The sequence below is a fragment of the Pholcus phalangioides genome, unplaced genomic scaffold, assembly GCF_987345545.1.
Source record: "Pholcus phalangioides strain wild (caught in Gottingen) unplaced genomic scaffold, Ppha-v1.0 ptg000011l_1, whole genome shotgun sequence".
Taxonomy (NCBI): domain Eukaryota; kingdom Metazoa; phylum Arthropoda; class Arachnida; order Araneae; family Pholcidae; genus Pholcus; species Pholcus phalangioides.
In genome coordinates this window covers 35,116,159-35,143,419 of record NW_028301604.1, presented here as the reverse complement: position 1 = coordinate 35,143,419, position 27,261 = coordinate 35,116,159, and the positions used below count along the sequence as shown (strand labels likewise).

Sequence of the window (27,261 nt, the reverse complement as noted above, 5' to 3'; positions counted from 1 at the left end):
GTTCAATTCATGAAATAAAGCAAAATGTTGAGATTTTATTGACTCAATCTTATTTAAAATTAAATTTTAACTAACAATTTTTGGAATTTGAAATTTAAGTTTTAAAATTTAATTTTAAATAAGATTGAGTCAATGAAATCTCAACCTTTTGCTTCATTTCATGAATTGAAAAGTTTCCTATATTAACGTTTCCTTATTTTTAATCAATTTTTATTCAATTATATTGTTATATTTTATCATGCGCACAAGCTGTTTTTAATGAATTTTTTTTTTGAAAATTTACCGTGTACCCTGAACTCTTCCCATCTCTAACTCTGTATCTTACCAACCCACCACTACAGCACTGGTTACAGTTTCGTATTATAACATTAAACCACAAGTGATATTATTTTTACTTATATTTTCAATGAAATTTATTCATTTTCATGTCTGCACAAAAATTACAAAATAGAAATTGTGAGACATATTTATCATTTTGAGGCAGATAATAGAAAAATTATATTATAATTGAGGAAATTATATATAATACAAAAAACACAAGAAATAAATTAATGTATTGTGTAGTATATCATTTATTTAAAATTATTAATTTATATGCTAATAAAACAAAAAATACAGAATAAAAAATATGCATCGCAAAAGAGTTAAAATTCTCAAAGTATGGTAAAAATGAAAACATCAAAGGAAAAAAATAAATAATTTTAAGAAAAACACACAACAAAAACAATTTTTTTTAATTAAAAAATATGTGCAATTATAAAGTGGCAATTAAAGTTAGAGTGGATAAGTTCTCGCTCCTTCTAAAATACCAACATCTACGATGTAAAACATACACAGTAAGGATTCAATCATAACTGACGAAATGATTTTGATATATCAACATAATTAATCCTATTAAAATCAAAATTTCATATGAAAAATTCAAACGTTTTTAATTTCAATTCAAACAAAAAATTGTACGCTCGACTTTAAATTTTCTCCAAATTTTTATTTCAAGGCAATATTTTTATTTAAAGGCACACAATATGGTGATATATCAGCATATTGTGTATCTGATATATATCTTTGTCAGGTTCACGATATAGATGTATGTCATGCTCAGGATATAGAGCTATGTCGTCTTTGATAGATCTATATCAGGTCTATATCGAGAATCTGATATAGATCTTTGTCAGGTGCACGATATAGATCTATGTTTTTCAAACTATATTAAAATAATTTATTGTCCCAAGTTGTTGTCCTTCAAAGTAGAGATTATTCACATGGAATCAAATACATATTCGGCTGAAAAATTAAAGACTTGATCAATTAACATAATAAATAATTTGCACCATATAAGACGAGATCGTTCTATATCATAGTTATGACATCTGATATTCCTCTGACATTTCGATATATAACGATATGGTCCAGATATTGTACTATATCGTTGTGCTACTGGGGAAATTACCTCTTTTTATAATTTTATTATTCATTAATTTAACATTCAGTGTTTTCCGTATACCATACTAGGTAATAATTGCAATAAAAAAATCGTCAATTTTTCTTTCTAATTGCCAAAAAAAGAAAAAGTAGCGTGTTTTAAATGCGAAGCGTGTACGCGAGTAGTCTAGAGGTAGCTTCATTGGGATTTACGCCAATTCCCGCCGCTAGACGGCGCCACCGGAAATGTTTTCGCGCGTTTTTGATCGACTTTCTTTTTTTGCCGGATTTCGAACCAGATTACCTGTCCGATATATTTTCCGGATCTCGCACCAGACTACCTGTCGACCGTATTTATTTTCAAAATGGCAGTTGGTCTTATTTATTTGGAAAAATACTATTTCAGTACCCTGTCGGGATTCGAACCCATGACAATTGATAAAGTCTTTCGTTCTCCAGGCTAGTGTGCTAACCACTGAACAAAATAGACTTGCTAAACCATCCTCTTATAAAATAAATATATATATAAAAAAATAATAATAATAGTTTTCTGTCGACCGTGTTTATTTTCAAAATGGCGGTATTTTTTTATGTCACTGTCGAGACGTTATCTTGACCATGGGATGTTGTCTGTGGTTATCAACTAATTTCCGATAATTACTATACGCTCTTTGGAGTTCAAATCCAAAGTAAAACTAAAAGGGGTATGGGGTCATAGCGTTATCTTGACCAAGGGATGTTGTCTGTGATTATCAACTAATTTCCGATAATTACTATACGCTCATTGGAGTTCAAATCCAAAGTAAAACTAAAAGGGGCATGGGGTCATAGCGTTATCTTGACCATGGGATGTTGTCTGTGGTTATCAACTAATTCCCGATAATTACTATACGTTCTTTGGAGTTCAAATCCAAAGTAAAACTAAAAGGGACGCTATATATGACCCCCGACAGCAAGGAAAGACCATCATTCTTAGTTTCAAGCTCGATCGAGATGGATTCCGCTGCAATCTTTGACGAAAACCCATTACCTAGTGATATTGACTGGGATCTAGAGGAACAGGTATGTTCAATATCATTTTAATTTCTTATTTTTACCAATGTATCCAATGTATTTTATTTTTTGAACGAGTTTTTATTTTTTCTAGAATGCGTTGATCTTCGGATCGGATTTCCATATTGATGATGTGGAGTGGATTATGGCCGAGAACCCTTTCTCTCAAGAAATCAATTGGACCCAGGTCGAAAAGGTAGGTTCAATTTTGTTTTAAAATTATTTACTATCTCATTTCATTTGTCTCCTTCGATTATTTAATATTGTTTCTTTCCCACAGGATGCCATAGAACAGATAGGTGGTGGTGATGATCCGGGCGAGGGAACTTCGAATTCCGTAAGCATCTTTTATGTCAATTAATTATGTTTTTACTTTTTTTTTCAATATGCTCATTCTATTTTTTTCTTTTATAGACCCCACGACCATACGTGTTGCAGGAACAGTCCCGCAAGCTGAACAAGAAGTTCAATGCGGAACAGATCACGTACTCTGTTCGTATACGAACCGAAGCCCTAGTGGACCCGTCAACCCGACTGATGGCTGCCATGGCTTTTTTGAGATCTATGTTGAGGCAACTGATAGACGAGACGACCAACGGGCCGCACCCCGAGGACCGCATTCGGTAAATATTTATTGGATATTCAGAGTGGTTTGAATAATTTTTTTAATAATTTCTTGATTTGAATTAATTTATTATTTTATTTTTTCAGAATTGTCATGACGTCTGATAATTTCGACAGGCCTATTTCGACATCTCTTGTTATTGTGGCGTCACTCACCATCGAATCGCTCCTGGCAGTGATCATGAAAGTGCTCCAGAGCAAGAACGCCATACCCCTGGACGACCCATCTCTCAGATTTGACATCATTACGGTCCGACTACCACGAGGTGGTGGCAGATGCAAGATCGTCAACATATCGACTGACCGGCTGACAAAGATGTCAGTTATACGTATACCCGAGGATGGACTGTGTTGCAGTCGTGCCATCGTTGTTGGACACGCCATCCTTGAAAAGAATCCAAGACTCTCGATGGTAAAAGATGGACGGACAAATCTGCAAAAAGATATGGCATTGGCGCTACATCGAGTGGCTGGAGTTCCTCCTGGTCCTTGTGGATTCGATGCCATCACAAAGTTTGCCGAAGTTCTAGACGTCCAAATATTCGTCAAGTCTTCCGAAGAATTTTATCAGGTAATGACCGAAAGGCATTAACACTACTATATTTGATGAAATATAAGTAGTATAGGCGGCGGTATACCGCGCTTTTTTGGCACGCTCCATCTCCGGGGACCCTCCGTCTCTAGGTATTTACTGAGATATAGTATGATATGGTCTTCCCACTCCGAGGACCCTCCGTCTCTGTGTTAATCCCCACTTTCGGTATCTCGAACGAAATCTCGCTATTTCCTCGAGTTTTTGTCTATTCTTAGATATTTTATGATTTCATTCACTAGAAATTTTTTATATGTTTCTATTAAAAGTTTTTAAAAGTTTAAAAAGTTTTAAAAATATGTTTTAACTTTTTTTTTATACATTTATTTTTGTTATATTAGATTCAAGATTATTTTTACCGACTTTTTTTATGTTTTTTCTATTTGAAATTTTTCACTTTAATACATTTTTCAATTTCTATACAAAGTTTTTCAATTCAACTCTTTAAACAAATACTTTTAAACTGATTCTTTTTTCTATATATTTATAATATATTAATTCAATATTGTTATTTACTTAATGTTTTCTTCATTTCTTTAATACTTCTTATATTCCATTTATGAAATTATATGATACATATAAAAATAAGAGAATGCATACAAAAAACCCACAAGACAAGAAACAAATCTATAGCAAAAATAATTTATTCATGAAATAGGGGCGTATATACATATGGGAGATAGGGGATTTTCCCCTATTGTGGAAACATTATCAATATCCGTAGGGTAACGTGGAGAAGTCATCCTTCAATATTCTTTTGTCGTAGACAAGGCCATACTTCTTCTCTTCAACTCTAGTGAGAATTCGTCTTCTTTTAACCTCTCTGGTTATCTTATATTCGTCTCGAATGACGACTTTTGCGGTGAAGTCCAGGGATTGAACCAGGGCATTCATCGTGTCGTAATTGAGGATTTTTGAATTCCTGTAGTTCAGTGTGAAACCGCGAATCTTGCAAAACACTCGTCCATCCGACCTTCTGTATGCATAGTTTTTTGCCCCACCTATAAAATTGACGAAAATAGAATAAAAACGTTGACAAATATCAGTTTTTCCCTATGGAAAAAAATATTAATGACACTTCATTCAAATGAGAACCTTTTTTTTTATGGATTAAATATTAAATTTTTTTAAAAAGTGTATTACCTGATACAAAATCAGTAATCGTATGTCCATCAAGTTCATCTGTAAACTGTCCAAGAAAATCACCAAGGGGCGGGTCGTTGGCCCCGTTACTGGCATAGATTATTCTGAAATTTAAAAAATAAAAATCAATAAGTAAATGATTGCTAATAAAATTAAACAGTTTCATCAAAATTTTTATAACATGTTAGCAACTTACGAGTCTGTATCAAAATACAACAAGGCATCTCCTAGCTTCTCCATCTCCGAGTATAACTTTAGCCGAGCCCACGCTGTTGTGAATGTAGCGAGAAAAATATTTGTCCTATCTGTTTGGGGTGTGCAATCAGTCTTGTACTGCCAATGAACAGCTGCTATGCTTTCGGTTGGTAGATACAAGTCCTTAACCTGCAAAAGTTTTTGGTTTAATGAATGAGTATTTGAATTTTTTAACTAGTTAAAATTATAACTCTGAATGTTTTATAAAAATATGAAGAATAATCTAAAAAACATATTTACCTCTATCGCAGTATCATTCATCATCTTATAAAAATCGGAGGTTTTGGTTACATACGTCAATTGGGTCTTGTTTTCTTGCATTCCCCAGCGACCCCAGAAGCTACGAAAAAAAACCGTTAGTTTACCAGTGATTCTATATGATCATGAAAAAAAGAGAAAAACATCGTGATTTTTATCAAACCATGTATGATAAAGTTAAAAGTTACCTATTTAGACATAACTTTGCCACCTGGCGTCGACCTGGATTAACCTGGATGTTTTTGGGATCTAGTTCTATGTCCTCGACTTGCTTATACTGGTTAATGTATGCGGTTTTCTCCTCGTTTGTCACGCAGTTAGTCGGCCAACCAGAGGATTCCTGTTTGATCTTGAGGAAAGCATTGATGTAGGGGGCGAATAGACCCTCCTGCGACTGCTCAAAATGGTAAACCTGGAAAAAACAATTTACGGGTTGAAAACAATATCACATTATATGGATTAACGTTAAAAACTACAAAAAAAAAGTGATGAATAAAACAATTACCTCGTATATCTTCTTCACAATGTAGCCTTTTTCAATGGCCTTCTTGATCTCTTCAGAAATCCATGTACCTATGAGACTCCTCTCTTCATCATCGTGCTGACATTCTTTAGATAATGTTTCAACACACGAACGACATAGGGGAAAAGTCAGTTTTCCATTAGACCTAGAAAAAAACATTTTTTAATAAATGAGTAAATAAATATTTAGAAAAAACACTCAAATAATAATAATTTAGAGGGAAAAAAAACACGCTCTATTTACCTGTATGGGAGAACGGGTAGGTATAAACCTCTGGGTGCTAAAACCTTGCACTTTACTGTACCGAAATATGATGATAGGTCATCGAAATCTTCTGTGACAATCCGTGGATGTCCGACCGGATATCTGGAATGAAAAAAAACCATCGATAATCTTTTTTTTAATCAATACATTAAAATTTATTTATAAAAAAAAATAATTAAAGCACTCACTTGCAGTATTTATTGACCCACGGGTACAAAGACGTGAAGTCGATATATTTTGCAGTGCCTTGATAGAAAAGTTTGGTGGCATTAGTTCTTCCGCCATAGAATGCGTCTCTGGGTTCTAACCTACCAACAAAGTTGAAGTCCGTCAAGAAATTTTTCAAATCTGTGTCCGTTTTTTTCTGGGCACTGAAATCGTGCTCCCATATAATTTCAAGATTGAAACCCCCTTGACGGATTTTCTGCTCTTGTTCTAAGGTCTTTTTGTGGAGTTCCCACATATAATTTTGTGTGGTAGGATTCATCATGTCTTTCTCGAAACATTGAGGACACCCATGCCAATAGCAACCTTAAAAGATATAAAAAACAATAATTAGTGAAAATAGTTCAGAAAATAAGCTAAGAAATGCAGTAAAACAAAAAGTAACTTAAATATCGCTTACCATGAAACAAAAATACGGTGTTTGTGTCCTCACAAAACCCGTCCACGCTGAGTCCGAGAATTCGTTTTTCTCCTGTTCCGGCGATTAGAAACGGCGATTTAGAGTTTTTCACTATCTTCAACATATGTCAATGAATAATATAGATGGCGCTTTTCACATCGAAGATGGTGTTTTAAGGAATAGAACACCATTAAAAGCGCCATCTATATTATTCATTGACATATGTTGAAGATAGTGAAAAACTCTAAATCGCCGTTTCTTACTTTAAATACGCATATTTTTGGAAGAATTTTTGATATATAGAAGACTTTTCATTAAATGAAATAATGAAAGTGTTGCAAAGCAAGAATTCCATCCCACTAAACGATCCTTCCCTGAGATTTGACGTTATCACTGTGCGGTTACCGCGAGGAGGTGGAATTCCAAGAAGAAAGATCACTAACATCACAACAGATAGATTAGCAAAGAAATCAGTTATATGTATTCTTGAAGACGGGTTGTGCTGCGCACGCGCGATCATCGTAGGAAACGCCATAGTTGAGAAACATCCTAAACTTTCTAGCATAAAAGACGCAAGAAGAAACATACAGAAAAAGATGGCCCTGGACCTGTATCAAAAAGCCTACGTTCCTATAGGTCCCTGTGGGTTTGATGCAATCGAAAAGTTTGCCACAGTTCTAGACGTTCAGATAATTGTCAAGTCCTTGGAGGAATTTTATAAGGTATTGGTTTTAACTATCGAATGACTATAATTTTTTTACTTATGTTTAAGCCAAAACTACGTAAAGCTAATATATCGATACTATTATATATTTTTACAGGTTGTATTCAAGACATCCAGGAAGGACAAAAAAATATTTTTGTTGCTTCACAATGGGCATTATGATCTGATTACATCTCCCAAGGGATTCCACGGCACCAGTTTCTACTGTCCGGATTGCGACAAGGCCTACGACCATGTCCAGAGACACAAATGTGCTACGAGATGTAACACCTGCTTCGACGAGTCTTGCATCACCACTCACGCTCAACACTGCAAAGACTGCCATAGAATTTGTAGATCAGATGGTTGTTTTGCTAGGCATAAGAACCTTGGGGGCAAGAATGCCAGTTACTGTCAGCAATTTTATGAATGTCAATCTTGCAAAAAATTTCTCGTAGAAAAAGAGCGACCCCGTGGTGAGCACGTCTGTGGGGAAAAATATTGCAATAATTGTCAAGTTTTCCATCTCGATGAGAGTCATCTGTGCTCACTGAAGCAGAAGAATCCAAAGTCTCCATCGAAAAAACTCATCTTCTTCGATTTTGAAACAGACCAATCTTCCGGCGAACATATTATCAACTTTGCTATGGCACAATATTCAGATGGAACGGAGTTCGTTTTTCGTGGCTACAACGCCATCATTGATTTCTGCATCTGGCTCTTTTGCAAGGAACATAAGGGATTTACAGCCATCGCACACAACATGAAGGGGTTCGATGGTCAATTTTTGCTCAAGTAAGTTTTTTTGTCAAACCTCTAATTTTTAGATATATCATTCTCATATATATATATATATATATATATATATATATATATATATATATATATATATATATATATGTATATTTAATTCAATGTTTATATACATGCATGCATTTTATGTGGTTTTTTTAATGTTACATTTTTTTTTACATGCTTTTTTTTATAGATATCTCTTGGAGCAAGGAGTCAAGCCATCTGTTGTACCTTGCGGCTCCAAGATCATGGCTTTGCGTCTGGACAGTCTAAATATTCGAATTATAGACAGTCTCAACTTTCTCCCCATGGCCTTATCCAAATTTCCAAAGACTTTTGGTTTTGAAGAGTTGAAGAAAGGGTTCTTCCCCCATCTCTTCAACCGACCAGAAAATCAGGACTATGATGAAGCGCTTCCAGACAAAAGGTTCTATAATCCTGAAGGTTTCGCTGTCGACATCAAAGAAAAATTTGACATCTGGTATGAAAAGAGAAAATGTGAAAAATTCGTCTTCCGAGACGAAATGTACGAATACTGCAAGTAAGTTTTTTTTTTTTGTGTGCTGTATATGATTTATTTCTTTATCGTTTTCCAAGGCTATAATGAATATTTTTATTTTTCTAATTTCTTTTAGGTCGGACGTTGATATTCTTCGACGATGTTGTTTGAAGTTTCGAGATGAGTTCTTGGAATTAACGGGTGTTGACCCCTTCCAATATCTGACCATTGCCTCGGCCTGTATGGCAACCTATAGGTCTAAATACATTGATGAGGGGTCAATTGGAATGGTGCCTGTATCAGGCTATGTCAACCAAACGAACAGCAGCAGCCTAGGCGTTGAATGGTTATCATATCTCAATCACAAAAATGACATGAAAATAAATCATTCAAGAAACGGAACAGGAGAAAAACGAATTCTCGGACTCAGCGTGGACGGGTTTTGTGAGGACACAAACACCGTATTTTTGTTTCATGGTAAGCGATATTTAAGTTACTTTTTGTTTTACTGCATTTCTTAGCTTATTTTCTGAACTATTTTCACTAATTATTGTTTTTTATATCTTTTAAGGTTGCTATTGGCATGGGTGTCCTCAATGTTTCGAGAAAGACATGATGAATCCTACCACACAAAATTATATGTGGGAACTCCACAAAAAGACCTTAGAACAAGAGCAGAAAATCCGTCAAGGGGGTTTCAATCTTGAAATTATATGGGAGCACGATTTCAGTGCCCAGAAAAAAACGGACACAGATTTGAAAAATTTCTTGACGGACTTCAACTTTGTTGGTAGGTTAGAACCCAGAGACGCATTCTATGGCGGAAGAACTAATGCCACCAAACTTTTCTATCAAGGCACTGCAAAATATATCGACTTCACGTCTTTGTACCCGTGGGTCAATAAATACTGCAAGTGAGTGCTTTAATTATTTTTTTTTATAAATAAATTTTAATGTATTGATTAAAAAAAAGATTATCGATGGTTTTTTTTCATTCCAGATATCCGGTCGGACATCCACGGATTGTCACAGAAGATTTCGATGACCTATCATCATATTTCGGTACAGTAAAGTGCAAGGTTTTAGCACCCAGAGGTTTATACCTACCCGTTCTCCCATACAGGTAAATAGAGCGTGTTTTTTTTCCCTCTAAATTATTATTATTTGAGTGTTTTTTCTAAATATTTATTTACTCATTTATTAAAAAATGTTTTTTTCTAGGTCTAATGGAAAACTGACTTTTCCCCTATGTCGTTCGTGTGTTGAAACATTATCTAAAGAATGTCAGCACGATGATGAAGAGAGGAGTCTCATAGGTACATGGATTTCTGAAGAGATCAAGAAGGCCATTGAAAAAGGCTACATTGTGAAGAAGATATACGAGGTAATTGTTTTATTCATCACTTTTTTTTTGTAGTTTTTAACGTTAATCCATATAATGTGATATTGTTTTCAACCCGTAAATTGTTTTTTCCAGGTTTACCATTTTGAGCAGTCGCAGGAGGGTCTATTCGCCCCCTACATCAATGCTTTCCTCAAGATCAAACAGGAATCCTCTGGTTGGCCGACTAACTGCGTGACAAACGAGGAGAAAACCGCATACATTAACCAGTATAAGCAAGTCGAGGACATAGAACTAGATCCCAAAAACATCCAGGTTAATCCAGGTCGACGCCAGGTGGCAAAGTTATGTCTAAATAGGTAACTTTTAACTTTATCATACATGGTTTGATAAAAATCACGATGTTTTTCTCTTTTTTTCATGATCATATAGAATCACTGGTAAACTAACGGTTTTTTTTCGTAGCTTCTGGGGTCGCTGGGGAATGCAAGAAAACAAGACCCAATTGACGTATGTAACCAAAACCTCCGATTTTTATAAGATGATGAATGATACTGCGATAGAGGTAAATATGTTTTTTAGATTATTCTTCATATTTTTATAAAACATTCAGAGTTATAATTTTAACTAGTTAAAAAATTCAAATACTCATTCATTAAACCAAAAACTTTTGCAGGTTAAGGACTTGTATCTACCAACCGAAAACATAGCAGCTGTTCATTGGCAGTACAAGACTGATTGCACACCCCAAACAGATAGGACAAATATTTTTCTCGCTACATTCACAACAGCGTGGGCTCGGCTAAAGTTATACTCGGAGATGGAGAAGCTAGGAGATGCCTTGTTGTATTTTGATACAGACTCGTAAGTTGCTAACATGTTATAAAAATTTTGATGAAACTGTTTAATTTTATTAGCAATCATTTACTTATTGATTTTTATTTTTTAAATTTCAGAATAATCTATGCCAGTAACGGGGCCAACGACCCGCCCCTTGGTGATTTTCTTGGACAGTTTACAGATGAACTTGATGGACATACGATTACTGATTTTGTATCAGGTAATGCACTTTTTAAAAAAATTTAATATTTAATCCATAAAAAAAAAGGTTCTCATTTGAATGAAGTGTCATTAATATTTTTTTCCATAGGGAAAAACTGATATTTGTCAACGTTTTTATTCTATTTTCGTCAATTTTATAGGTGGGGCAAAAAACTATGCATACAGAAGGTCGGATGGACGAGTGTTTTGCAAGATTCGCGGTTTCACACTGAACTACAGGAATTCAAAAATCCTCAATTACGACACGATGAATGCCCTGGTTCAATCCCTGGACTTCACCGCAAAAGTCGTCATTCGAGACGAATATAAGATAACCAGAGAGGTTAAAAGAAGACGAATTCTCACTAGAGTTGAAGAGAAGAAGTATGGCCTTGTCTACGACAAAAGAATATTGAAGGATGACTTCTCCACGTTACCCTACGGATATTGATAATGTTTCCACAATAGGGGAAAATCCCCTATCTCCCATATGTATATACGCCCCTATTTCATGAATAAATTATTTTTGCTATAGATTTGTTTCTTGTCTTGTGGGTTTTTTGTATGCATTCTCTTATTTTTTATATGTATCATATAATTTCATAAATGGAATATAAGAAGTATTAAAGAAATGAAGAAAACATTAAGTAAATAACAATATTGAATTAATATATTATAAATATATAGAAAAAAGAATCAGTTTAAAAGTATTTGTTTAAAGAGTTGAATTGAAAAACTTTGTATAGAAATTGAAAAATGTATTAAAGTGAAAAATTTCAAATAGAAAAAACATAAAAAAAGTCGGTAAAAATAATCTTGAATCTAATATAACAAAAATAAATGTATAAAAAAAAGTTAAAACATATTTTTAAAACTTTTTAAACTTTTAAAAACTTTTAATAGAAACATATAAAAAATTTCTAGTGAATGAAATCATAAAATACCTAAGAATAGACAAAAACTCGAGGAAATAGCGAGATTTCGTTCGAGATACCGAAAGTGGGGATTAACACAGAGACGGAGGGTCCTCGGAGTGGGAAGACCATATCATACTATATCTCAGTAAATACCTAGAGACGGAGGGTCCCCGGAGATGGAGCGTGCCAAAAAAGCGCGGTATACCGCCGCCTATACTACTAATATATGTATACATACATATATTATTTTATTTATTTTTTTAATTTTTTATGTAGGTTGTGTTCAAGACGGTTATGAAAGACAAAAAAATATTTTTGTTGCTCAACGACGGACACTATGACCTCATTACATCTCCCAAGGGTTTTCACGGTTCGGTTTACTATTGCTCGGATTGTGACAAGGCCTACAACAACATCCAGAGACACAAATGCGCAGTCCGATGCAACACCTGCTTTGATGAGTCATGTACAGCTGGGGCATCTCAAACATGCAAGGATTGCCATAGGACATGCAGATCTGTCGAATGTTTTGCAAGGCACAAAAGCCTCGGGGGAAGAAACACCACATACTGCCAGCAGTTCTACGAATGTCCGACATGCAAGAAATTTCTCGTTGAAAAAGAGCGGCCTCGAGACAAACACGTTTGCGGGGTAAAGTATTGCAGCAACTGCAAGAATTTCCATCTTGATGAACACCATCTATGCTCCCTCAAGAAGAAGAAGGTGAAAACTCCCTCCGACAAGCTCGTTTTCTTCGATTTCGAGACGGATCAGTCAACGGGGGAGCACCTGATCAACTTTGCAGTTGCTCAATACTCGGACGGAACGGAATTCGTCTTTCAAGGGTATAACGCTCTCAACGAATTCTGTGCCTGGCTTTTTCGCAAAGAACACAAGGGGTACACCGCCATCGCACACAACATGAAGGGGTTCGATGGCCAGTTTCTGCTCAAATAAGTTTTTTTTTTCAATATTTTGAAAATGTTTACATAAATAGCATGTTACTGTTTTATTAATTCAACGAGTGGTACGAACAGAGCAAAAACGAGAGTTTCGTCTTCCAAGACGAAATGTACGAATACTGCAAGTAAGTTGTTTTCTCCTCCATATTGAGTATATTTTATTCATTATTGTTTTATTCGTTTAGATTATTTTTTCCATTCTTTTAACATTTCTACACTATGTTCTTAATTTTTAGGTCAGACGTCGATATTCTACGTCGATGCTGCTTGCAGTTTCGGAAAGAGTTCTTGGGATTAACCGGCGTCGACCCATTCCAGTACCTCACCATAGCCTCGGCCTGTATGGCAACATACCGGTCGAAATACATCGATGATGGTGTAATTGGTATGGTTCCTGCCAACGGTTACGTCAACAATACAAACAGCAGCCGCCTAAGTATTGAATGGCTGTCATACCTAGGACTGAACATTCAACATTCCAGAAACGGGACGGGAGAAAAGAGAGTGCTTGGTCTCAGCGTGGACGGGTTTTGTGAGGAAACAAACACCGTGTTTTTATTTCACGGTAAGCGTCATCGATTATTATTTTTTCATAAAATTTATTATTATTTTTATGTTCCGTATTTCAAAACTTTTTCGCTAATTTATTTTCATGATTTTTCCAGGATGTTATTGGCACGGCTGCCCGCACTGTTTCGAAAAAGATATGGTGAACCCCAGCACCCAGAGCTACATGTGGGAACTCCACAGGAAGACCTTAGAACAAGAGCAGAAAATCCGTCGAGGCGGATACAATCTCGAAGTCATGTGGGAGCATGACTTTAACGCCCTGAAGAAAACGGATCAAGCTCTCAAATGCTTCCTGGTGGACTTCCACTATACTGACAGACTTAACCCACGGGATGTGTTCTATGGTGGACGAACCAATGCCACCAAACTCTTCTATCGAGGCACCGCAAAATACATCGACTTCACGTCTTTGTACCCGTGGGTCAATAAATACTCCAAGTGCGTGCTTTAAAATTTATATAACTTAACAAATATGGCTCTACCTTTACTTTTTTTTACACGTTTTTTTCTTTCATTGTAGATATCCAATTGGACATCCCGGATAATTACCGAGAACTTTGGACAACTGAATTCATATTTTGGCATCATTAAATGCAAAGTACTACCACCTAGGGGCTTATATCTGCCCGTTCTCCCATACAGGTATTATTATAATTTTTTTATAACGTGACCTTCACGTATTCCCAATCTAACATATTTTTTTCATAAAATTTTTTATTATTTTTATCATCATATATTTCATTTTTTATAGATCCGGTGGAAAATTGACCTTTCCCCTGTGTCGTTCGTGTGTGGAAACACGCTTAGACAAACAAACTAACTTTTAAACAAACAAACTAAAAGAATGCCAACACAACGACGAGGAAAGATGTATCACGGGCACTTGGGTTACTGAAGAGCTCAAGAAGGCCGTTGAAAAAGGATATGTAGTGAAAAAGATATACGAGGTATTTTTTTTTCTAATCCATAATTATTTTTAATTTTTTCCCCGATTATTTTTGTTTTCTAATTAGGATTGTTTTCTCTAGGTTTATCATTTCGATCAATCTCGAGAGGGTCTTTTTGCCCCCTACATCAACGCCTTCCTCAAGATCAAGCAAGAGTCCTCAGGATGGCCGTCAAACTGTGTAACGAATGTTGACAAAGACGCGTACGTGAAGCAGTATCAGCAAATTGAAGGCATAAAATTGGAGCCGGGAAATATCCAAGTCAATCCAGGTCGGCGTCAAGTGGCGAAACTTTGTCTGAATAGGTAATTATCATTTTTAACGATTGAAAATTTTTGAAAACCATGCTTTTTTTATGATGAAATAATCATTTCTTTTTTTCAGCTTCTGGGGTCGCTGGGGTATGCAGGAGAACAAGACGCAACTGTCGTACGTCACTAAAACATCCGATTTTCACAAAATGATGAACGATCCTTCTATTGAGGTTTTTTTTTTTTTTTTTTTTAATAATATTTTTTAAGATATTTGATTTCATCAAACTAAAAAACAATTTATTTTTTTCAGGTCAATGATTTGTATCTCCCCACTGATAACGTTGCAGCTATTGAATGGCGACACAAGTCGGATTTTATACCCCAGACCGACCGGACCAACGTTTTTCTGGCTGCCTTCACGACAACGTGAGCCCGTTTGAAGTTGTATTCCAAGATGGAAAAACTAGGAGATAACCTTCTATATTTTGACACCGACTCGTAAGTTCGCAGAAATTTTTTTTTTGTTTCATTTAATTTTTCAATGTCTTATCACTTGACTTATTGGTTTTTCTTTTATTTCAGAATCATCTATGCTAGCAACGGTGCCAACGATCCACCATTGGGTGATTTCTTGGGCCAATTCACAGATGAGCTCGACGGTCATCACATCACGGAGTTTGTGTCAGGTATTTTTCTCAATCTGGTTATCAAACTTTAATTCATCCTTTAATTTCACAGGTTGAGACGTTTCTCATTATATATATTTGTTTTTGAAAAAATGCTTATTTTCAGGTGGAGCCAAGAATTATGCCTATAGGAGGTCAGATGGCAGGACTTTCTGTAAGATTCGAGGCTTCACACTCAACTTCAAAAACTCGCTAGAGCTCAACTACGACACGATGAAAGCCCTGGTCCAGTCCATGGATTTTACAACGAAGATCGCTATCGTCGATACCCACAAGATAGTGAGGGAGGCTAAGAGGAGGCGGATACTGACCAGACGAGAGGAGAAAAAATACGGTCTAGTTTACGACAAGAGGGTTCTTCTGCCCGATTTCACGACGCTGCCTTATGGGTATTAATTTTTTTTCACGTCAGAACATGTTTCTTACCGCAAAGTCCCTTATGTAAATACGCCTATTTCATGAATAAATTATTTATTTATGTTATAGATTTGTTTCTCTCGTTCTTGTGTGTTTTTTTGGTATTTAATGTTATGCAAACAGAATTAACTGTCATTTGCGATGGAGGAGCTAAAGCTTAAACATCCTTTTGGATGTATAGTGTCTGGACCGACTTCTTCGGGAAAAGCTTGGTTTGTTTCGAGACTCATAGCCGAAAAAATGATTGATCCATTTCCTACGGAAGTTGTCTGGTTCTATGGTATTTATCAATCGTTTTATGAACAGATTTCAGGTGTCACATTCGTAGAAGGTTTACCTACAGATTACGAATCTTACATAGGTTCGCAAACGTTATTTGTTATCGATGATCTGATGTCCGAGCTAGGCAACGACAAGCGATTAACTAATTTGTTTATTCGCGGAAGCCATCACAGAAACCTTTCCGTGATATTCATCGTTCAAAATTTCTTTCATAAAGGCAGTCAGATGCGAGAAATATCTTTGAATGCGCATTATCTCGTATTGTTCAAAAATCCGCGAGATAGAAGCCAAGTTCAACATTTAGCTAGGCAGATGTATCCGGGTAGACAGGCATTTTTTCAAGAGGTTTTTAACGATGCCTGTAAACTCGCTTATGGATACCTATTGATAGACTTGAAACCGAACACGGAAGAACAATTACGCCTGAGAACCGGTTTTTTCCAGAATGATACATATTACGCTTACCAACCCAGATAAATTCATTTCGTGTCAAGCAGTCGAAGAGATCACATCATGGAAGGGGGTCTTGTCATAGACTTTGAAGGTTTCCAATCTACTTCGAGAGGATTTATAGTTAAAGAAGTGGCCTACTTTTCGTTAGATGGCAGTAGTTATGGGACTTATACTTTTCAACCACCGTATGACTGGTTCGAACTGAGTGGTAAAGAAAGGGCGTCTGCTACATGGGTGATATCTAATCTACACCACATTTCATGGGAGGGCGGCAACATGCCTTATGAAAAATGTTCAGAAATTCTCTCATTGTTGTCGGATTCGTATTCTGAAATTTATTGCAAAGGATTTGAAAAATGCAAATTCATTGGGCAGATGACGGGGAAGATCTGCCACGATCTCATTGGCTATCCTACATCCCCCTCTTTACCAAATCCCAAAGTCCGCTGTTTCAAACACGGCTTTAATTTTCCCCATTGCGCACTGATCAAGGCCGTCAAATACGGTATGTATATACGAGAAAGAGGTTTCGACTGTCAGTGACGATCAAGATGTCGAGGCATGCACAACGAAATTTAGAGACTCTTAAAGAGCTCACCTGTTGTAGAGGCAAGAAGCGTACTGATCTGATAAAGAAAAGTAGCAACAGTGTCATACGGGCTCTATGTGAAGTGTGTCTTAACGTGTTAAAAGGCAACGTTCCCGTCACGATATCTCAGAAAGCGAAACTCAATCGTCATAAGAAGAGACTGAGAAATTTGTCCAAGAAGATTCTCCCACTATATAAAAAACGACGTATTTTAGTCCAGAGAGGTGACGGTTTGCTCAGTCTACTTTTACCAGCCGCAATATCCGTTATCTCCTCACTCATAAATGGAGCACGCTAAAAAATACGTCATCGTTCCGGCAGATAGACATTTGAACGCTATTGAACAACAGCTAAGCAAGTTAGATGGTGATATCAACATTGTCCTCAAGAGAAAAGGTCTGAGAGACGATGAAAAAGCGAAACAGTATTTGCAGGTATTGCAAAGGTACCTAGCGCTCACAGAAAATGCGAATACTGAAATTTTAGGGGAAAAGAAAGAAGATGATATAAGACCCGATTTCGAGAACATGATCATACGAAAAGCCGCTCAGAGTCTGAAGAAAAGAGCTAGAGAACTGGTTGACACCATGAAAGTGAACAACAGACAGCTGCTTTGGAATGAGGACGGCGAACTTGTTCAAGATGGCGTTGTGGTCCCGGGAACCAATATCGTGGAACTCATAAGACATAATCTGCGAAAGGAGAAATTTGGAAAAGTACCTAGAGGAAACGAAGCATTTAAAAATTCCGTTGAACAAATAATGTCTCCTCAATGGTTATGCCTGTAACTTTTTTTTTTTAGAAGCAATAAAGAATGTGAAAATTTAAAAACCTGTGTTCTTTTTTCTAGTATATATTCTCACACGATATAATTATACTCTCATTTGCTAATAAACAGAGCTAAGAAACAGGTGTGTTTTAGCGATAACGTATCAATATTCGTAGTTGGAGGCAAGGATAGAAGAGGGTTTTGGGTCGAGGATGCGATAAGGTTTAGGAAGAGAATATCCGATTTTGAAAAAATATGGACAAATATACAAGTCCCTCCGAACCGGCCAGTTTTGGCGGAATCAACGCGTTTCACAGGCGTCTTAGAGAAACCGGGAAAAACGTAACTTTGAAAGATGTCAAAGAATTATTGCAGGGTAACGAAGCATATACATTGCACAAACCATCCAGAAAGAACTTTAAGAGAAATCGGGTGATAGTGGGTGGTATAAACGAACAATTTCAAGCCGATTTGGTAGACATGCAGGCCCTGAAGAAGGAAAACAAAGGTATCAAATACATACTTACCTGCATCGATGTTTTATCAAAGTTCGCTTGGGCCATACCGTTGAAAGATAAAACTGGAAAAGAAGTTACCGAAGCGTTCAGAAAAATTTTCAGAGGCCGCGTATGCAAGTATTTGCAGACTGATAAAGGTACAGAGTTCAAAAATAAAACTCTACAAACTTATCTAAAATCGATGAATGTCATGCATTTTTCAACAGAAAGCGAGAAAAAAGCCTCAGTTGTCGAAAGGTTCAACAGAACTCTTAAACAAAAAATGTTCAAATATTTCACGCATAAAAATACGCACAAATACATAGACGTGTTAAGCGAACTAATGCATAGTTACAACAACACATGGCACCGCAGTATAAAGACTAAACCCGTTCTTGTTACCGAAGAGAATCAATCGGTCGTTTGGAATGAACTGTATAAGGATATCTTGAAACCCGTGAAGACAAAGTTCAAGTTTGACATCGGAGATACGGTCCGCGTAAGTCGCGCAAAAATGGTTTTCGAGAAAGGATATGAACATAACTGGACTCGTGAAATTTTCACTATTAAAGAGAGACTCGAGCGCTTTCCTCCTGTGTACAGGATAGCCGACTCTGGTGGCGAAATTGTCCATGGTACTTTTTACGAATCTGAATTGCAGAAAGTGAAGCGGAGCGAGTATTACCAAGTAGAAAAAATTCTAAAGAGACGCAAGGTAAGAGGTAGGATGGAGTATTACGTAAAATTTAAAGGCTACGACAGCAAGTTCAACGTATGGGTGAGTCATCTCAAGCGCATATAAGTGACAGTGTTCACACAATTATCGGTCATTCAACAAGATGTCGTTCTATGTAACACTTCCCAGCGACAGTTCAGGGTCATACTATCCTGAAAACACTATATCTCATTTTGTCACAAGATTGCCATTTCCAATAAGTTTGACTGGCGAATGGGAATGTGCGCTTTCGGAGATTGTTTATTCTCACACGTGGTACAACATAACCGAAAAAAATAATCTGTTCGGGTTCGATCTTGGTGATGATAAATTCCAGGGAAGAAACGTACCAGTCGGATATTACGAGACAGTTCCAGATCTCTTGAACGGCTTGAAGATACCAGCTTTAAGAAACAAAATATTGTTCAATTACAATGAAAACACCAGGAAAGTGAAAATAACACGAAAAGATGGGGCAAAACTTCTGTTAAAAACTGGCATTGCTGAGCTACTGGGATTCGAGCCAACGCTGATCGAAGAAACTACCGAAAGTCCTTACGTTGCTGACACAAACGTGTTTTTTCCAGTTTTGTACATCTATTCCGATATTGTGCAGCCTCAGGTTGTGGGAGATGTGCAAGCTCCTCTACTGAGAGTCGTTCGCGTGAAAGGAAAAGATAACGAGGTTATAAGCTCTCATTATGATAGACCTCACTATCTCCCTATAGCTCGAAAAGAATTCCAGACTATAGAGATAGAAATTTGAGATAGTTCGGGAAATCACATACCTTTTAGTAGAGGAAAGTCGATTCTGATTCTTCACTTCCGCATGAGACAGTTCTTATAAAAACACTGGTCTTATCGATCCGTTGTCATTTACGAACTAGATACGAAAGATGAAGGTTCCATACCATTGTTGCACTAAACAGTTTGAGGACTACTATGTCCAACAAGCCGGACAAGGCCTGCCGTATTATTCGGGTGCTGTAATGCAGAGAGGATACGGTCTAGGTAGTATATTCGGAAGTCTTTTTAGAGTAGCCATGCCTTTTCTTAAAAAGAGTGCTAAAACTGTTGGTAGACAGATTTTACGCTCTGGCGCTGATATAGTTGATGACGTAATGAAAGGTGAAAACGTTAAAAGAGCATGGGTGAAGCTGGAAAGATACTGACAGAAAAAGCAGTGGCCAAAACTCGGTCCATGTTTGGAGCAGGACATAAAAGGAAACGCAAGAAGGCGAAACGCATCATTTTAGCCAAACGACCCAGCGGAAACACACACGATATTTTCGATCCGTGATGGCTTTTCTCTTGAAGTTGAAGGATTCTCCTCAACTGGCAAAATCTGAACTCAACCTTTTCACTCTACCCGGAACACAAACTACCATAGAAAGCGGAAAATGGGTCACCTATTACCCGCTTTCAAACGTCTCCGATGGAGGCCCTCTGGAATTTAACATTGGAGGAAGTGGTGATGAGTATCTGGATCTCTCTCAAACGTTAATTCACGTGAAAGCTAAGGTCGTGAAAGGTGATGGGTCTTTTCTAGATAAAGAGAGTAAAGTCGCACCCGTGAACCTTTTCTTGCAATCCATGTTTTCCCAGGTTGATGTTTCTCTGAATGACCGTCTGATATCATCTTCCAGTAACACGTACCCCTACCGAGCTATGATAGAAAAACTCTTGAACCACGGTAACGAAAGCAAAACCAGCCAACTGACAACAGAACTCTTTTATAAAGACACTGCCGGAAAAATGAGTGACGTGGACCCTACGTCAAAGGACCCCAATGAGGGTTTAATACAGCGAGCGGCGTTCATCGAAGAAAGTAAGACCGTCGACATGATTGGTTCGATTCACGGGGACATATTCTGTCAACAGCGACTCTTGCTGAATCTCGTTTCCCTAAGAATAAAGATGATTCGTAGCAAGTCAGAATTCTGTCTGCTTTCACCAGACAAAAGTGCAAACTTCAGAATTGTTCTCCGTGACGCATGTTTATACATAAGGCACGTCAAAGTGTCTCCTGGTGTGCTTGTAGGACATGCGAAAGCTCTAAGTCATACTTCAGCCAAGTATCCGATAGACAGAGTAGTGTGTAAAGTTTACTCGCTACATCAGGGAAGCATGTCGTGGGTTCAAGACAGTGTCGTCGTTGGACAACTACCCAGAAGAGTGGTAGTCGGAATAATAGACAACGACGCTTTTTCGGGATCGTATAGCAAATCACCGCTCGAGTTTAAACATTACGACCTTAACTTCATAGCCGCGTATACTGACGGACAGCCAGTTCCTTTCAAGCCTCTAGAACCCCAATATGATCAAGGATTATATGTCCGAGCGTATCATAGTTTGTTTTTAGGGACTGAAAAAGCCTGTCAAGACAGGGGTATAGATATCTCTAGAAGTGAGTTTCCATTGGGATACGCTATCTACGCCTTTGATCTGAGCGCCGATCTCTGCCAAGGCGATCATTTCAATTTGATCAGACACGGCAACCTACGACTGGAAACAAAGTTTAAAGCTCCGCTCGTCCAACCAGTTTCCGTCATTGTCTACTTGGAGTTCGACAACGTCATAGAAATAAATCAGGCACGAAACATCCTCTACGATTTCAGCAGTTAAATATGTACTCATCTGAAATAAAAACAATTTTAGAACGCGAAACACCATACTTCATCGATGTGTTTCCATGTGACATGCTACCTGTGCATATTCAAACCTATCCGGCGTCTTTAGTTGTGAACGCGGATAAGCACACAGAACCTGGTTCTCACTGGATGGCAATCAACATTCCGGACAGGAACACCTTGGAATTTTTCGATTCATACGGACAGAAGCCAGAGACTTACGGAAAAGAAATTGCATCATTTACAAGAAGATATAAAAACATTTTATGGAACTCGACTCCTCTACAATCACCTACCTCCAATGTATGTGGACAATACGCTGTGTTCTTTGTTATACAGAGAAGTAGAAATGTAGCTTTAGAAAGTATTGTTAAGAAACTAAACAGAAAAGGAAATGATTTTGCTGTTTATCAATATGTAAAGAAAAATTTTGTTGTACGATTATTATTCAAGAAATGAAGTATTTAGTCTAAAAAAATTGTCTAGCGTTGGTTATTTAAAAACAGTACACAAATGAAACACAACCAATTGAAAATAAGAAAAAATTTATTAAATGAGATAAATAATGATTATACAATGAATAAAGATCGATAAAAGGCTAATAAGGGTTATACATGAGGGAATAGGGTGTTTGCATAAATCGTCGTTCAGCCTCCTTAATCAAATCTGAAATACGAATCGACTTGAAAAAATCTAGATCGATGTAGTCTGCGACACGTATGTCACCAGAAAATTCAATAATTTCATTTTGATCATTGTTTGATATGATAGTGTCCTTGAGTTTGGAAGCGAAATCGTCCAAGTTCATGTATATAAGTGCACGGTAAAAGTCTTTCGTTGAAGCACCGAGGGTGAATTCAAAATCATTCCAATCAACGTTTCCGAATAAAATACGAAAAACAAAATCACAGAACACATCTTTCACAAATTGGTGGAGAATAGAAATCTGGTCTTCTCCAAGTTCTAAACTTTGACGAGGGGGGGTCTTATACCGATAATAAATCGGCGTCATTATGCACTAGCAGGGTTATACTAGAAAGTACGTTATTTTCAGTAAAAATTAAATTGTTCCACTGATCTTCAGACAACACAATACATGTGGAGACACCCTTGACTTTCTCTATGAAAACAGTCTTACCGCGAACGCGCACTTTTACGTGATCGTTAATTGAATTTTCGTACTCACCCTTGTCGTATGCTAGAGACCGGCGGATCACGTCATCACTGTCACATAATTCCATAAAGTCCTCTTTCGTGAGAGTGATACCATCTTTCGTAGGGTAATATTTTTGTCCATATAGAGCGTATCTTCTCAAATGGCAATATACATCACTTCTAAAATTGCACACCTTTACGTACATCGCATTACCCACTTCATAATGATGCTGAGGCACATCGGATGGTGAAAAAGCACCGTCATCCTATAATAATATATAAAAAAGGGGATATGAGTAAATCTCATCAAATGAAAAGCTCAGAAATAAAACATCATTATGAAATTGAAAAGTTTGAAAATTCGCTTACCTTCACATTTGTCTTTAACTTTTTCATCGGTGGTGGTGAAACATCAGGACCGTTGCACATCTTACGGAACGTCAGGATGACTCTTGCTTCCTTTACCTCGGGGGCGGCAGGAATCCCATGTGTCCAGAATCGATTCGTTGGCGCTTTCATTGTTAGTAGGGAGTTGTCCTGAAGAGTGTATGCAACGGGGTCAAAACCTTTACGGGTGAACATCATCTTTCTTTCAGCTCCAAGTGATACCGTTGCTATCGGATAATCAGCCTCCAGGTCAGATTCATCGTCTCGATGATTCCCGATTCGACGAGTCCCGTCAGCATAGTGGTTGATGAGGACGAAATTGAATAGGCAACCCGTAACTGCTTGTATAACGTCTCTCACCTCTTGGAGAACTGGCAACCAAGGCTTGGCTGTCAATCTGAGACCACTAAAAGAATACGTAAGTCCGCTATCGCCATAAGCGGCATGCTGTCGTGGTATTAGGTGCTCTTTTCCACAGACGACGACTTTGGAAAGTTCTGGTGGCAAATACTCGACCTCTTTTTCTAATGTATCTAAGATTTTTTTCGGAGATTTCAGAATTTGAGCCTTGTAGTCCACGTTCAGATCCATCTTATCAGCTACAGAACACGAGCAGAAATGATGAGAAGCCCAGACTACGAACAAGGTTTCAAAGAAACGGGGTCGCACTGAGTGGAATCAAGGAACCCTGGCAATTGGACGAGTAAGGCCCCGCCCCTTTTAGTTTTACTTTGGATTTGAACTCCAAAGAACGTATAGTAATTATCGGGAATTAGTTGATAACCACAGACAACATCCCATGGTCAAGATAACGCTATGACCCCATGCCCCTTTTAGTTTTACTTTGGATTTGAACTCCAAAGAGCGTATAGTAATTATCGGAAATTAGTTGATAACCACAGACAACATCCCATGGTCAAGATAACGTCTCGACAGTGACATAAAAAAATACCGCCATTTTGAAAATAAACACGGTCGACAGAAAGCTATTATTATTATTTTTTTATATATATATTTATTTTATAAGAGGATGGTTTAGCAAGTCTATTTTGTTCAGTGGTTAGCACACTAGCCTGGAGAACGAAAGACTTTATCAATTGTCATGGGTTCGAATCCCGACAGGGTACTGAAATAGTATTTTTCCAAATAAATAAGACCAACTGCCATTTTGAAAATAAATACGGTCGACAGGTAGTCTGGTGCGAGATCCGGAAAATATATCGGACAGGTAATCTGGTTCGAAATCCGGCAAAAAAAGAAAGTCGATCAAAAACGCGCGAAAACATTTCCGGTGGAGCCGTCTAGCGGCGGGAATTGGCGTAAATCCCAATGAAGCTACCCCTAGACTACTTACGCGGAAGGACCCGGGTTGTGACGTCACGAAAACATGTTTCAAGCTTGTAGTATCTAGGAGGCTTTGTTCCTACCCCTAAATATATAAAATCGGGCAAATATTTTTCGTGTCCGAAACTATTGAGACGCACCAGGTTCCTTAGGTAAGGGGTCATTCAAGTATAACGTCAGCATCGATGGGGAAGGAGGTTCCCGATTTGCTGACTTTTGATGACAAGGGGGGGGGGTATGGATGATGCTTAAGTCATCAACCACCCTTTATGAAAATATGAAATATTTTTAATGGCATCTTACTCGGTCCGTCAAAAACGAAAAAAATCTTTGGATATATTGTGGGAGCCTGAACTAACATTCTCCCTAAAGATAAATTCCTTACAGAGCCTCTTCATGCGATCTCTAAATGTTTCCTCAAGTGCTCACGATCCGTAATTATGCCACGGACATGACCCCCACATCCTGAAGCAGGGTCCTTAGGCTGGGATCTTTCACGGGCCCCTTCATGATAACTTTATAGCGTGAAAAAACCAAAAAATGATGAAAATCAACCCCGGCCCCAGAACTGGGGCCTTGTCAGACCACCCCCTTGTGGGGCCATGTCCACGGATCACTTGAGTAATCTGGGAATGTTCCGCGGGTAACTTGAGTCATGTAGAACCAAAGTGGGGGCCGCTTAACTTCTCTAAAATTGTACCACATGTCACTCAAGGGATCTCTAAATGTGCCACGGATCGTTCAAGTGTTCTGGAACTGTGTCGCGGATTACTTAAGTGATCTTTGAATGTGCGATGAGCTTACTTCAGTGATCTTAAAATGTGCCACAGGCTTACTTCAGTGATCTGAAAATGTGCCATGGGCCACTTAAATGCTCTGGAATTGTGTCACGGATTATATAAGCTATCTGTAAATGTGCCGCTTAGTTCATTTTCACAAAATTGGGTTTGAGGGGGCAAGCCACATCAGATAACCTTCAGGCCCACATTTGGTCCGGGGGGTTCAGGGTTTATCATATATGGCTTAAAGTGAGGGTCGCAATGAATTTCTTAAAAAGAAATTTTGAGTTCTTACCCTTCAAATAGCATTGAAATTAACAGAAATCGACTATAATTACATATAAAGGTATTTTCTTTTGAAATTTTAATTTTTTTAAAATGTTTTTTACATTAAAAAATATTTTTTTCGTCTGGGGGAGGGGCGCACGAGCCCCCTTGGCCTCACCTCTTTTTCTAATCATCGCTTATCCGTGGCTCTCCAGAGCAGTTTAACAGTCTCTTCGGAAACAGTTCGATAACCCCTGCATTATGTATTTGCATCACTTTCTGTTTTCAATGTAAGCTTCCCCAATATTCTGAAACCATTTTACTCAAATGACCCGCAACGTTACTGTGTGGTAATGGTTGTCAATTTAAATGATATCGGGGAACTTGAAACGCGAATTCAACTAAATTATCAACAATCCAATCCAATCATTGATTAAAAACTAAAATACATACGATAGAACTATTCGATTTCAGAATACGCTTTAGCATGGTTTTAAAGAATTGATGATCAAAACCATCATTGATTGATGATTAAACCCATTTTCCACCACTTTATTTCGGTTTATAATAGAATTTCACAGTTCTATGTAAATATTATAAGGGGGCCTAAGGCATCTGTTCCAGAGACATTTTTAATTCATTACCTTCAAAAAACATTTTAAATTTACAGAAATTAGAAAAATATAGCACGTAAAGGTATTTTCTATCAATATTTTAATTTATTCAAAAAAAATAATTTTAATTTTTGTTTGTATTGGGCAGGGCCGTCTTTAGAGCATCATGGGCCGCATGGCCAAGAGATTTTTCTGAGATTCCCACTTCGCTAATTTTCGAAAATTTTAACTGGTTCTCAGTTTTGTGAGGCCCCCAGGCCGTGCCCAGGTGGGCCCATGCATTAAGATGGCACTGGTCTTGGGGCAGACACAGGACCCCCTATACCCTCTCTTGCATAGGTTTGTTACATTTTACTGTAGTGAAAATTTTACCACTACTACAAAAGTAGGTTGAAGAACAGGTTATCGCTAAAATCCAATAGATTCGAAAAAACGGGATACTCTACTTCAAAAAGGGACGTATGGTCAGGCGAAAATATATGTAAATGTTATGGTCTTTACAGAGAAATGACTTGCATGCTTTGAGCAACACCAATCATTTCTGACTTCTGGCGTCCCTGTGCTGATCTCATTGTAAGAAGCTCTTCACTGGCACATAATACAGCAAGCAGACATGAATAAAGGGAATAAAGGACACTGTGTTCTCTATTATGTACTATAGTTATCTTGAATAGCGAAATCTCTCTGTGCTTGTGTGAGTGTTATTTATTTATTTTTTTTTTTGAAGAGCACTTTTTTTTTTATAATATTCCCCAAAAAGTTCGGAAACATCGTAATATATAATTGATTGCACTTGTTAAGTACAGTAATAGTTCTGACAAGTTCAAATTTTTAAACTTTTAAAATTAACATTCTTTAGAAATTAATATCAAGATTTCTTTTTCTCAA

The 27,261-nt window shown here is 37.3% G+C and overlaps 4 protein-coding genes and 1 pseudogene across 5 annotated transcripts; 4 read left to right on the top strand and 1 right to left on the bottom strand.

Moving 5' to 3' along the window:
* Positions 1 to 7,355: 7,355 nt before the first annotated feature.
* On the top strand, positions 7,356 to 8,802 carry LOC149080381 (uncharacterized). The gene is made up of 3 exons (XM_089238731.1): positions 7,356 to 7,423; positions 7,532 to 8,257; positions 8,451 to 8,802. Exons 1-3 carry the CDS (start codon positions 7,356 to 7,358, stop codon positions 8,800 to 8,802), a joined length of 1,146 nt encoding a protein of 381 aa, XP_089094857.1.
* A 4,435-nt stretch (positions 8,803 to 13,237) lies between these two features.
* Positions 13,238 to 15,219, top strand: LOC149080380 (uncharacterized). The gene is made up of 5 exons (XM_089238730.1): positions 13,238 to 13,583; positions 13,684 to 14,009; positions 14,617 to 14,840; positions 14,920 to 15,019; positions 15,100 to 15,219. The coding sequence occupies exons 1-5, from the start codon at positions 13,238 to 13,240 to the stop codon at positions 15,217 to 15,219; spliced, it is 1,116 nt and encodes a 371-aa protein (XP_089094856.1).
* On the top strand, positions 15,114 to 16,105 carry LOC149080379 (uncharacterized). Its single transcript, XM_089238645.1, has 2 exons — positions 15,114 to 15,475; positions 15,582 to 16,105. Exons 1-2 carry the CDS (start codon positions 15,331 to 15,333, stop codon positions 15,869 to 15,871), a joined length of 435 nt encoding a protein of 144 aa, XP_089094771.1. The 5' UTR covers positions 15,114 to 15,330; the 3' UTR covers positions 15,872 to 16,105.
* A 4,391-nt stretch (positions 16,106 to 20,496) lies between these two features.
* Positions 20,497 to 21,822, top strand: LOC149080378 (uncharacterized protein F54H12.2-like). Its single transcript, XM_089238729.1, has one exon. It carries the CDS (start codon positions 20,497 to 20,499, stop codon positions 21,820 to 21,822), a length of 1,326 nt encoding a protein of 441 aa, XP_089094855.1.
* Positions 21,823 to 22,403: 581 nt separating this feature from the next.
* LOC149080377 (DNA oxidative demethylase ALKBH2 pseudogene) lies at positions 22,404 to 23,960 on the bottom strand (annotated as a pseudogene). Its single transcript, XR_016193514.1, has 2 exons — positions 23,352 to 23,960; positions 22,404 to 23,248 (listed from the first exon to the last, which is right to left on the bottom strand). The product of XR_016193514.1 is annotated as a DNA oxidative demethylase ALKBH2 pseudogene (transcript).
* Between the last annotated feature and the right edge of the window lie 3,301 nt (positions 23,961 to 27,261).

Coding starts and splice junctions, on each gene's coding strand:
- LOC149080380 (XM_089238730.1), top strand. CDS start 13,238: ATGTTCTTAATTTTTAGGTCAGACGTCGATATTCTACGTCGATGCTGC. Junction 13,584..13,683: donor CACCGTGTTTTTATTTCACG/GTAAGCGTCATC, acceptor TGATTTTTCCAG/GATGTTATTGGCACGGCTGC. Junction 15,020..15,099: donor TGAACGATCCTTCTATTGAG/GTTTTTTTTTTT, acceptor TATTTTTTTCAG/GTCAATGATTTGTATCTCCC.
- LOC149080379 (XM_089238645.1), top strand. CDS start 15,331: ATGTCTTATCACTTGACTTATTGGTTTTTCTTTTATTTCAGAATCATC. Junction 15,476..15,581: donor CATCACGGAGTTTGTGTCAG/GTATTTTTCTCA, acceptor GCTTATTTTCAG/GTGGAGCCAAGAATTATGCC.
- LOC149080381 (XM_089238731.1), top strand. CDS start 7,356: ATGGCCCTGGACCTGTATCAAAAAGCCTACGTTCCTATAGGTCCCTGT. Junction 7,424..7,531: donor GGGTTTGATGCAATCGAAAA/GTTTGCCACAGT, acceptor CTTATGTTTAAG/CCAAAACTACGTAAAGCTAA. Junction 8,258..8,450: donor GATGGTCAATTTTTGCTCAA/GTAAGTTTTTTT, acceptor TTTTTTTTATAG/ATATCTCTTGGAGCAAGGAG.
- LOC149080378 (XM_089238729.1), top strand. CDS start 20,497: ATGGCTTTTCTCTTGAAGTTGAAGGATTCTCCTCAACTGGCAAAATCT.